This window comes from Sinocyclocheilus grahami, unplaced genomic scaffold (genome assembly GCF_001515645.1).
Source record: "Sinocyclocheilus grahami isolate Dianchi unplaced genomic scaffold, SAMN03320097.WGS_v1.1 scaffold330.1, whole genome shotgun sequence".
In the NCBI taxonomy this organism is placed as follows: Eukaryota; Metazoa; Chordata; class Actinopteri; order Cypriniformes; family Cyprinidae; genus Sinocyclocheilus; species Sinocyclocheilus grahami.
In genome coordinates, this window is record NW_015505509.1 from 899,283 (window position 1) to 911,427 (window position 12,145).

Sequence of the window (12,145 nt, forward strand, 5' to 3'; positions counted from 1 at the left end):
ACACTAGTCATTATTTTAAGTCCAAATATATGAGTTAAAAATCTCCAAATGCATTTCCATTTGGGCACAAGTTTGTTGGCTGAAGCAGAACTTCAAAAACCTGAAAACATTTGGAAAGGGTAAAAGAAAGTTTGGTGATGTTTAAAAAACCTAATTTCACCACTGAAGACTTATTTTGAGCTGTAAAGGCTTCTAAAGTTAACATTTGTGTCACACCTATATTTAGTGAAATGACACGCTCCTCCTAACTGTGTATAAGTCTAACAGCAGCTCAGATGATTCAGATGCCGATATGAGGCCGGTTCTCTGGCGGCTGGACATGTGAATAAGTGCCGTGTGCTGGGTCCCCTAATCTAGCTCTCATGTGGGGTTAACCCCTAGCACATGGGGACAGAGACAGCTTTAGTGAGACATGCCAGTGACTATTCTCTCTCTAACACACACACATACACAAGCACACTCTCAAGCACAAAGACATGCACACATCATAATCTCACACGCATAGCTTATTCTACTCTTTGTTCTATGTGCATTCCTGTCAGGCAGACAATAGGAGCTATGGTATAGTGTGTCTGAGAATTTAAGCGCGAGAGAGAGAAACCTTAAAGGCATAGTTCACCCAAAAACAAAAATTGTCGTAACCTGTGTAATGTTTTTTTCTCTCTCCGTGGAACACTTTTTTTTTTTATTAAGTTAGTTCAAAGTGGTTACATCTGTGAAGCTGTGAAAAACAAACACACACCATAAAAAGTCCATACAATCAAATGATACATACAGTGGGTACGGAAAGTATTCAGACCCCCTTACATTAGAGAGAGAGAGAGAGAGGTTAACATTTATATCATGCTGTTAACATGATTTCGCGCATTGCTAGCATGTCTATAACGTTATTAGTACATTGCTAGCCTTATTTAACATGCTGCTAGCACGATTTAACAAATTGTTAGCATTATTTAACATGTTGCTAGCATGATTTAAAACATTGTTAACATGCTGTTCAATCATGACAACACTCTGAAGATATTAGCATGGTAATAGATAAGACAGTGTTAATGTATTTGGTCTTGGCGGAATGGATCTGCTACGCAGCTGCTGGAGGATTGCTGCTGCTGTTGGTTATTGCTGTTGTTGTAGATTATTGCTGCTGCTGCAAGCAAGTAGAGGAACGTTTCGGTTACTTGTGTAACCCTCGTTCCCTGAAGGAGGAATGCGTGTTTCGCAACGCGCACCCCGCCCCGCAGCGCGGGTATAAAAGGAGAGCGCGTGCAAACGCACATCAGTTTTTCGCTTCGGAGCCGAGACTAAGCACCCCGGCCGTACAGCGGTGGTACAGCAATTGTGGCGACGGGACGTAACGTCTCCGTTCCCTCCTTCAGGGAACGAGGGTTACACAAGTAACCGAGACGTTCCCTTTCAGTCAGTCATGTTCGACGTTATGTCAGTCGTGACTGACGAATTGGGATCCATATGGAAAACGCCACTTTTGCTGACCCCCTCCAGTGCCCTGCGGAAGCCGGCAAGTCCCCCCACACCAGCTGGGGCTTACCGTGAGGGGAGCCGTACCGTGGAAGATTACACATGTGGGATCACCCGAAGAGGGAATCACTACACGAGGTCCTGAAGCTCCGCGTACAGTCCACGTAAATGCGCAGAGCGCGAATGGGACAGAGCGATGGCTGGGTCTGCCTCCCCCCGGGGCAGCGCTTGCAAGTTCACCACCTGATCCCTAAAAGGCGTGGTGGGAACTTTGGGCACATATCCAGGCCGGGGTCTCAGGACAATGTGAGAGTTACCCATCAAGGGCTGCCTCCACGACCTTGGTGAAGACATGAGGCAACAGGGATAGCCCGAAGGGGAGGACCTTGTACTGATACACTCGCCCTTTGAACGCAAAGCGGAGAAACGGTCTGTGTCGAGGGAGAATCGAGACATGAAAGTACGCTTCCTTGAGGTCGATTGCTGCAAACCAATTGAAAGGAGGGACGCATCGAAAGATGTGTTTCTGCGTCAACATCCTGAACGGGAGCTTGTGAAGGGTCCGGTTCAGTACGCGCAGGTCCAGGATTGGTCGTAACCCACCGCCTTTCTTGGGTACGATGAAGTATGGGCTGTAGACACCTGACCATCTCGGCTGGAGGGACTGGCTGTATCGCGTCCTTCGCCAGCAGGACCGCGACCTCTGCAATCAAGACAGGAGCATCCCTGTCCAGCACAGAGGTGAACCGAATGCCCCTGAACTTGGGAGGACGCCGGGCGAATTGAATCCTCCTCCGGGGGAAGGAGTGATGCGGTCACCATCTCCTGAAGAGCAGGATCCAGGTCGCCCGTCTCAGGGACGCCGCCTGCCCTGGCGCTTCATGGGCTTGGCAGGGGCGGAGGCGGGCTGCGCCGGTTTCCTGCGGCTCCTGGAACACCAATGTGAACATCGTCTGACCCAGGGCCCGCGCCGTGACTTTCGTCGCCCTAAGCGTGAGGTCCGTCGCCGTGCGCAGTTCCTGCAGCACACCTGGTCAGCACCACCCTTGTGCAACTGCTTCAACGCCTTGGCCTGGTGGACTTGCAGGAGGGCCATGGCGTGCAGGGCGGAAGCGGCCTGTCCAGCAGCACTGTAAGCCTTAGCCGTCAGCGAGGACGAGAACTTACAGGCCCTGGACGGAAGGCGTGGACTACCTCTCCAGGCGGAGGCACTTTGCGGGCAGAACTGCATAGCAATAGCGCGCTCGACTGGGGGGATGTCCACATACCCTTGGGCCGCCCCACCGTCGAGGGTGGGGAGGACGAAGGAGGCACCAAGTCTGTTTCGGGCAGAAAAAGTTGCCTTCCAAGACTTAGTAACCTCCTCATGCACTTCCGGGAAGAATGGAACCGGAGGCAGCTGCCGACGCCCGGCCTGCGCCCCCAGGAACCAATCATCCAGCCTCGAGCGTTCGGGAGGAGCTCGATCATGACCATCAGATGAAGCCAGGAAGTGACCACATCCAGAAACGCACGAGTGGGAAGCCATCTTTAAAAAGACGCCCGTCGCTCGTGAAGCTCTTTTAGAAATTGCTCTTTTTTTGAAAAGGAAAAACACTCTTTTAGAGAGAGTGCTGAAGCGCCCAGGGGAGATCGCGGCAAGACCGCAGAATGGCAGCTGCAGCTCGCCGAGGTTTCAGCAGCCTGGATGGCAACCCCCGCTGACATGCTGTAACACCAATGCCAGCTGTTTCCAAACACTCGCGGAGATTCGTCTTGTAGAAGGCTCGGCTCCGAAGCGAAAAGCTGATGTGCGTTTGCATGCGCTCTCCTTTTATACCCGCGCTGCGTGGCGGGGTGCGCGTGACGAAACAATCACGCCAACTGTCATTGGCTTGTTTAGTTAACACTCGAAGGTGATTGGGCTCTCGGGCAAGATCCCAATTCGTCAGTGTAACGTCGAACGTGACTGACTGAAAGGGAACTTGCTACTGCCAATGCATACGGCAATACAGTGCTGTGAGTATTTAAGACATACTGCACAAAATAACCTGTAGCAGATCTATACAGGTGGAACTCTGAAAGCGTGCTGCAAAATGCTCAAGTGGATGCTAACCAGCCATTTAAATGTAAAGCAGCAAGTTCATTGGCTGCATTTGCAACATGAACCAATCAGCTTGTGCCAAGTCGTTTAATGCTGTGAATATCATCAGTTACCTTAAGACCCATCAGCCTGCGCCATCTAGAGTTTCATGAAATAACTAGGTATTTAGCATGATTTGGCATGTTGTTAGTTGTTCATCTTCGGAACACAAATTAAGATATTTTTGATGGAATCTGAGAGCTGTCTGACCCTGCATAGACAGCAACTTGGGAACATTTCAGTTGCGTTGCTGTCTATGCAGGGTCAGACAGCTCTCAGATTCCATCAAAAATATCTTAATTTGTGTTCCGAAGATGAACGAAGGTCTTACGGGTTTGAAACGACATGAGGGTGAGTAATTAATTACAGAATTTTCATTTTTGGGTGAACTAACTCTTTAAATGGCACGACTAGTTGTACATTAAGATTTTAATGCATGACGTGGAGGCCAAGTACCACCCAATGCGAAGCCGATTAATATACAATGGTGATTAAACTGACTTGGAACTACCTGTGCATTAAACAGTTTTAATACATTCCTGCATCTGCCAGCCAATCAGAATCGAGTGTTCAGACAGACCATGGTATAAAGTACTTTTCAAACCATTTCAAAGATTATAAGATTTTCTCAAAATTGACAAACAGTGGTGCTAAAAATTAATATAATATTGAAATGATTTTGCGATGAACTGGTATGTAACACTTTTATTCTATATATGTATATTTTACAAGTGCAAACAACAGTACAAAAATAAACACTTCAGAGAGCACAATGAATACAGCCATTCATATGAAAGAAGATTCATATCATCTTCACAGTGATCAACAAGTGCAACATTAATAGATTTAACAATGATGCTGGAACATTCATCATGAACACCATCACAGCAGAAAAAATGTGCAGATTATAGCAGAAATGTTCTTATAAAGCTGTATTGCAGATTGAAAGTAATAACTGACTGAAACTACATATTGAGCAGAACATGCATTGATTATAAAATTGGAATTAAAAGTGCTTTGGTATTGTTTATGGAATAGCACTCACTCTTTGACATAACTAAAACAGGTGTCCAGAGAAATTGCACTGCTCTCTGTGACAAACTTACAGCTCTGTAAACACCAAAACAGACTAGCAGTGGGACATCGATGTGCAGCTAAACAAAACACTCAGTTTGAGCATTCAGATTGCTTACATCAAGTTTGCTGACATGTCATTAGTGGGCGGGATTTTGGACAGAAGAGGCAGTTGAATTCAGAAGCTAAGGCTGGTAGAAGTTAGCGAAACAGCATATCTCTTACAGTGCCTTTAACTTGTGGAATGTCAGTGCCAACAATTAGCCCAGTAACTATCATTTCTTCTCCTCTTAAATGGGAGCAGCACTTACAACACCACAAAGTGCTCTTAATTTCTGTAGTGCATAAAATTTGGACTGAAAGAGCTTTAATTCGGCAGGTCTTCATTGGCATACTAATCTGTCGAAAACATCAACGTTCATTGGAAACCAAAAGATTGGTGGTTCGTCTTACACATTGAAAGCTGAAGCTCCCATCTGTCAAGAGTTCATAGGTACTACTTTAATCCCATGAGCATTAATGTACGTGAGCAAGACTTTGGCTCTTCTCTCAATTACGTCAATCAGTTTTTCAATGCCTTGACGGCCACCCTGACTGTCCCAGTACTGCTGGTCGAGAAACAGCGATTGCAGGAGCTTTTCCCTGAGACGCTGAGATCTCAACACTGACACAGACTGATCTGGTAGTCTGAAATGGAAAAAGAAATATTAAAGGAATATGGTAATGCACTCCAAAATTATTAAAACAAACAAAGTTATCCACATAAAAAAAAAACATTATTATACCATTTTCACAATCTCCTCAAACTAAATTGTACTGCTAACTAGCCTATTATGTAATACCCAGCTGTAATGCAGATAATGTGCAAGCAGTGATACTCAAACACAGCAATGGCCCATCATTTCTTTTGATTTATGTTATTGCACAAGTGAGCTTGCGTTCCCAGAGATATCACATTAGCAGCATTGCCAGCAGAATCCCTTAGCTCAGACAGCACGTGTCAGATTGTTGGCGAATGTATTTGCTTACGTCTTCAGTGCTGTTGTGGAGGTGTTGGCTTACTGAAAGCCCAAACTTGTGGCCTCACCGAAATGAATTCAGTTGCAGTCTTAGTTACAGCAATTACAAACCACCTCAGATTGTCCGGTAAGGACGAGAACAGAAGACGCCCAAAATATATTTTATTTAAAACCATAATAATGTCTATGTAAACCTGATAACCTGTGGTGACTTGTAATTTAATCAAACAAACTGTAAGGATTAATTTCTTTGAGGAAATAAGTTTGAAATTTCAATGAATTAAATCTTTGGCAAGGCATTTTAATTGAAATTGAATACAGGTATGTGTGAATGATGTTTTTAAAAAGAACATTTGCGCAGTATCTCTGCAAAATCTCTGTGATTTTTGACAATGTTATTATGAGATACAAATGAAAAATCAAGTGGTCATATTTGATCTCTAACTCTTACTCACTCTTTGATTCCCTCTAGTAGCCTGAAGTTCAGATTCCCCTCGTCTCGGTCAAAGTAGCCCTTGTTGTTGAAGAAAACCAGGTGGTGTGGGTCATGTTTACGGTGGACTATGTGTCTCAGCTCTATGGTGTCCTTGTCTCTACATTCTTCATGGTGACCAAGCTCAACACAGGTGTCCTCTGGGCGAGGCTTGAATCCACAGCAGTTTATATCTAGGCGTTCATAAATCTGAGAAGAAACAGTCTTTTTGCTTTAAGGATTTAAGGTAAAATAAAATGTTTCAGTTGTTTTTCTGAACAAATGTTGCTTATCAACAAAGTTGCAACGCAGAAAGACTCTGATAAAAGTGGAGTACCTGCAGGAGGAAATCAAAGACTACCAGCTTGCTCCATTCGTGGTGGTGGATGCTGGTGCAGCTCCACTCTGGTTTAGGTATGATGCCCCGATGCCAGCACTTGTGTTTGAGAGAGGTTTGATATGAGTCCCAGTTCAACTTTTCAGAAGGTTGATCTACTACTGGGCTTAAAGAGGGGTCCCACAAAACCACTGGACAAGGCTGACCATCTGAAACAAGATTAATATGTATGCATTCATTAAGTCAGCATCAGTCATACTTGCTTTGTCAATAGCTCATGACAGCTTTTGGTTACACTGAAAAAGCTCACAATTACAGAAACCCCAGTCTATAAAATCCACACATATTTCATTGCAGTTCATTATATGACAAATTAATAAAGCTTTCCTCAGACTTTTCTCAGAGGCAACTTCACTTTTCTTTTTATAGATATTTTGCAATTACTTTAAATCAAAATATGATTAAAAAAACACTTGGTTTTATATTTTTAATCTAATGTAATTATACATTTTCCCTCCATTTTACAGACAAGGCTTAAACCTAGTACCAGACTAAAATGTAATTCTGAGCCTTTTCAACTGAAAGACAAGCATTGACTGATCTTAAAATTTATCAGTGCCTTTGTTTTGTTTTAAGATGCACACCAGTAATGTTTTTTCTAAGGCATGTTAACAAAAATTACTCAAATGTCCTAATTGAACTATGGCCTAATCCTTGCTTACTAAGCCCTGTCTGTGAAACCTTTAATGTAGGCTAAGTTTCCAATTACTTTTTTGGTACACATTGCCCCGGTTTCACAGACAAGGCTTAAGCCTAGTCCCAGACTAAAATGTAAATCTGAGCTGTTTCAACTGAAAGAAACTTGCACTGATTGATCTTGAAATATGTCAGTGCCCTTGTTTTGTCTCAAGATGCACACCAGTAATGTTTTTTCTAAAGCATGTTTATAAAAATTACTTTAAAATCCTAATTGAACTATGGCCTAGTCCTGGCTTAAACTAAGCCCTGTCTGTGAAACCGGGCTTGAAATAAAATGCAGTGTCTGCTACTAAAATTATTAAATAAATACAATAAAACAAGAAATAAATGTAAATAAAATACAATATAAAATATATAAACGGTGACAAAAATAAATTTAAAAAAGTTTTAGGTTTAATTAAATGCAAAGTGGAAAAACACTAAAATGGGGTAAAAATTACTTTCACTCAAAATTTGCTAGTAAATTGCAACGAACTGGAAAGTAACATTTAATTAAACGTGCAATTTTTGAAGTAGAAAGGCTAAAATAGTATTTTCTTGTAATACATACACTAGTAATCGTTGTTTTATTTACAACTTTGGAAAAAAGGTTTTACAGTGAACACTACCTCCAAGAGAGTGGAATCGTCTGCTGACAGCTGGCAAAGTTCTGTTCAGTCCCAAGATCCTGTCCAGGTGAAAGGCGAACACCTCACTCATGTCCAAGGGTCGCTTAACAATACCGCAACATTTACGACACTCATCAACATCGTCTGTGCCATTTGTCGCACTTTTAAATAAAATTAAAGAAGAGAAGCCTCGAGGTGCCACTTCATCAATTTGCGTAATTTTACAATCGGCTAGAAAGCGCATGGCAGTAATGTCATCATTGCTGAACCATGGAGGAGCTCTTTCACTGTATATTCTTATAGTTGAATAACCAGTGTCACTGCCATCAAGCTCCGAGTATCCCAGTCGTTTGTTAACCGTGTTTGTATTGTGCCCCGCGTCCTTCGCCTTGCCCTGTGTGCCACCCTGCTGCCTCACTTTAACTTTCTTTCTCCGGAGTTTGGGTCGCACTGTGCCCCTGATGATAGCCGGTTTGTGCCGCTTAGATTTGAGTGTTATATACACCACATTAGACCTGGTCGGGCTCACAGACTCATTCACCTCCCCATCAGCGGGGTCCTGGTCATTTGTACTCTGAGAATAAACGCTATTTCCAGTCCACAGATCAGGACGTTTGTCCTGGCGAGTAGTCGTGCGACTAACATGAAGGGTGAAAAACAAATAAACAAAACACACTACAGCTATAATCAAATACTTCCGAATGGCAGAATATTTCCAACAGTTACAGACTTTCAAAAACGAAACTGACAAATAAATCAAAGAGTCCCAGACATTTCCAGGACGAGTCGAATGCGTATCCATTGGTACGAGTGTCTGCGCATGATTAAGTCGATTTCCTTTTATCCACGTTGGAATAGCGTTCGTTTCGTTTACATATTGATGGTAGACAGGAGCTCCAGATGGTCCGCTCAGCGAAACCGCTCCAGCATGAATGAGACAACTGTCCCGATGCCGGATCAGTTGAGATAACAGTCCCAAACTAACAAGAACGTCGCTTGTCCTTACGCCTCATCTGCAAGCGCAAGAGACTAGAACGCAGTCATTACAAACTACACTAGTCACATTTTCCATATAATGTATATATTTCTGTGTACATTTCTTTGCTGACCCTGCTGAGAAATATCCATCTAAAACAGCACAAGCTGGTGTGTTTGCTGGTTTTAATGTGGTTTGGGGGACCAGCAAACCAAATAAGGCTGGTTTATGTTACGTATTTTTATTTTCTTAGTGAGGGAGAGCTTATCCACTCTTGCTGGAAAAAATAAGTTTCAGAAGGGTTGAAGGCACTTCTGAACCAACAAAACCTTCTGACCACTAGCTTGGTCAAGCTGGGAGACCCTCTTAATTCAGCAAACCATCTTGGGCGTATTTATTTAATTCTCTATTTTTACAACAACAATACTAAAATACAAAACAGGAAAGCTCATTAACCAGGTCTGTCAGGAAGACCTTAAAAATGAATTACAATAGCATAGTCCGCCAAGAAGAAGTTGCTTGTGCACACCTGCTTGTAAACAATGTTGTTTTGACATGTTCTGTACTTGAATTCACTGGTGCCAATCAGTGAAACAATAACATGTAATAATGAGGGGCTCCAGTAAAGAGAACAGGATACAGGAACAACAGTGCAGACTATGTCATTTATGTACATCAGGAATGCATTGTTTTAAACTGTAGCACTTTAGACTGTACTCTAGATTATATAAACATATCTTTATAAGCGCTTGTCCAACCTTTGTCAGTCTGTCTTCTTAGGGTCTTATTGGAGAGATAAAAGGTCATGAAAATTAATTGGTCAAAAAATATATAATTATTGGACCCAGATGAAAAGCTTCAGACTCAGTTGAGAAAATACAACAAATATAAACACAAAGCTATATACATAGCCTATAGCCAGAAAGGGGAAACCGTTTAATTCAAATATGTGTGAACTTACACAAAACCTTGAATTAATTTTGATAGCAATTAAAATGCTAGAGCAAGAAACGTGCAAATCACATCAAGGGCTACTAAGCAACTGCAGAGGCCTTATGCAAGTTTGGCTTAAAACTTGATCCACCATTGCCACCTTGTGGTAACATAACGTACAGACTCAAATCTTTGAATAGGCAGTTAACAGGGAGCCACACAGAACAACACAAGACGCCAAAGCAAACAGCAGCAAGTTCCCAAGTCCCTGAGGAAATAAAATCAGTTTGTTAGGACAGCTTAAACAGAAGTTGACTCCACTTAATTTCTGTATTATTACGAGTAATTAATCAATAATAAAAAAATTATAATAATTCACTTTATTGTGCCATCCCAAAGAGGCACACAATCACTTTCACAGACTCTTAAATTAAATGTTCCCTCCTGGTGGAATGACCTGCCCAACTCAATCCAAGCAGCTGAGTCCTTAGCCATCTCCAAAAATCGGCTAAAAACACATCTCTTCCATTTTTATTTGACCCTCTGACTCTAGCACTCTCTATTCTAATTCTATTCTTTAAAAAAAATGTCCCTTTTAGACTTGCACTCTATTCATTTACTAACTACTTGTTTTCTTAAAAAAAAAATAACACTAGATTTTCTAATCTTTTTGTATTCTATTTGTTTTCTTTTTATTTATTATACAATTAAAAGCAAACAAGGCCTCTAACACTAGCTTGCTCTATTCTTTTTATTATACAATTTTTAAAAAACTTCCTACGTGTACTGCCTTAAGCTAACTGAGACTTCTAGCACTTGCATATCACTGCTGTTTTTTTTTTTATTTTGATTGCTTCCATTGTCCTCATTTGTAAGTCACTTTGGATAAAAGCATCTGCTAAATGACTAAATGTAAAAACAATATCCATTTCAATAATTGTGTTCTCTGAAGTTAAATCAACACATAAATACTCAAGTTCATTTGAAAACGTGTCAAGCTAGGTCATATCAAAATGCCATCCGAAACACTGAATGAATACAAATAGCTTTATGTTACCTACTTTGACCTCTTTAAATACCACACTTCCCCACAGAGCAGCTACTAAGCCATAACCCTGAAAGCAAAGTAGAACACACTATCATTATATACAATTTGCAATGCAAAGAGAATGAGGACATGAAAGATTTTTTTCATGATACTTACAGCATTAATTATAGGGAATGTGATCACTGCACTAAGGTAGTAATTTGCCATAAGCCAGGCATATGTGGCTAATCCCCACATCAGGCCACTCAAAAAACCTGCACGGAAGATCTTACTTGAACACAGGAACTCATATTCAGCAGAAAGATGATAGAATCTCTGGAGGAATATTTTGTATCACACATGTATTGTGTTCAGAGCCTGAATGTACATTGTACATGTAAATATATATATATAGTCACAACTGTGATGATGTTACAAGGCAACATGGTCCTTTCATCTAAGTTAAAATAAAGACGATGCAATAGAAAGCACATTAATTACCAGGTAAGATGGCTCTGGGATAAATCCGAGGCCTGTTCTTCATGACTGCACAATACTGTGATGATGTTACAAGGCAACATGGTCCTTTCATCTAAGTTCAAATAAAGACGATGCAATAGAAAACACATTAATTACCAGGTAAGATGGCTCTGGGATAAATCCGAGGCCTGTTCTTCATGACTGCACAATAAGCAAGAAAATACACTGTGCTCGTGAGGAAAATTCCACTGTAATGGGCAAAGCAGTAGTCAATTTCTGTAATGGACAGCAAAAAAATAGTCAATTAACTGTTTTTTTTTTAACACATCTCATTAAGCTGCAGTACAACTGCATGTCACTTTTAATTTAACTAATACACATACCATTCTGACTGGATCCAGTGAACATACTTGAATTGGTTGTGGCATGGACTTTAATATAGAAAACAGGCACAAAAGAGGAGCCATAAAGGGCACCTGAAAATACGGCCAAGATGCAGCCACTGTAACAAGAGGATATCATGAAAATCCATAGATTTGATCTTTATCATGCAGATATATTACAATACTAGAATCTAAAGCTGAAAATACCATAGATGTAAATTCAAAACTGTAATATAAAAAATGCATTGATTAAAAAAAAAGTGCAAGAATATTTTAGCACAGAAGCCATCAAACTCAGACTTTCCAGTACAGTGTTGATGAACTGGAAATATGAGGAAAACTGCAAAAAAAAAAGGAACTTGGGCCTACAAATACTTACAACACTCTCTTGCTCTTTGGTGAAATTGTGTCCACCCATGAATCACTGGGGCTTGTGCTGTCTGGATTCAACCTCTGAAGACAGACGGGTGAATGGACGT

The 12,145-nt window shown here is 41.4% G+C and overlaps 2 protein-coding genes across 6 annotated transcripts in view; both read right to left on the reverse strand.

Annotated features, from left to right (window-relative positions):
* Window positions 1-4,337: 4,337 nt before the first annotated feature.
* On the reverse strand, window positions 4,338-8,945 carry gask1b (golgi associated kinase 1B). Its single transcript, XM_016295123.1, has 4 exons — window positions 7,868-8,945; window positions 6,501-6,709; window positions 6,147-6,373; window positions 4,338-5,359 (listed from the first exon to the last, which is right to left on the reverse strand). Exons 1-4 carry the CDS (start codon window positions 8,667-8,669, stop codon window positions 5,152-5,154), a joined length of 1,446 nt encoding a protein of 481 aa, XP_016150609.1. The 5' UTR covers window positions 8,670-8,945; the 3' UTR covers window positions 4,338-5,151.
* Window positions 8,946-8,977: 32 nt separating this feature from the next.
* tmem144b (transmembrane protein 144b) overlaps window positions 8,978-12,145 on the reverse strand; it is an 8,078-nt gene continuing 4,910 nt past the window's right edge. For 2 of the 5 annotated variants that reach the window (XM_016295125.1, XM_016295124.1), the window contains exons 8-12: window positions 11,667-11,785; window positions 11,440-11,559; window positions 10,981-11,078; window positions 10,834-10,891; window positions 8,979-10,044 (exon numbers count right to left, since the gene is read on the reverse strand). In XM_016295125.1, the coding sequence (XP_016150611.1) occupies window positions 9,878-10,044; window positions 10,834-10,891; window positions 10,981-11,078; window positions 11,440-11,559; window positions 11,667-11,785 (562 nt within the window). In that variant the 3' untranslated portion in view covers window positions 8,979-9,877. Of the gene's footprint in view, window positions 10,045-10,833; window positions 10,892-10,980; window positions 11,079-11,439; window positions 11,560-11,666; window positions 11,786-12,145 lie in introns of all 5 variants that reach the window. The other 3 variants (XM_016295128.1, XM_016295127.1, XM_016295126.1) reach the window with 2 other exon arrangements.

Bases quoted from the DNA above. Each gene is read 5' to 3' on its own strand.
- gask1b (XM_016295123.1), bottom strand. From the start codon at position 8,669: ATGGATACGCATTCGACTCGTCCTGGAAATGTCTGGGACTCTTTGATT. The intron at 6,710-7,867 runs GTAGTGTTCACT...ATCTTGTTTCAG, and splicing joins ACGATTCCACTCTCTTGGAG to ATGGTCAGCCTTGTCCAGTG. The intron at 5,360-6,146 runs GTGAGTAAGAGT...TTTCCATTTCAG, and splicing joins CTACTAGAGGGAATCAAAGA to ACTACCAGATCAGTCTGTGT.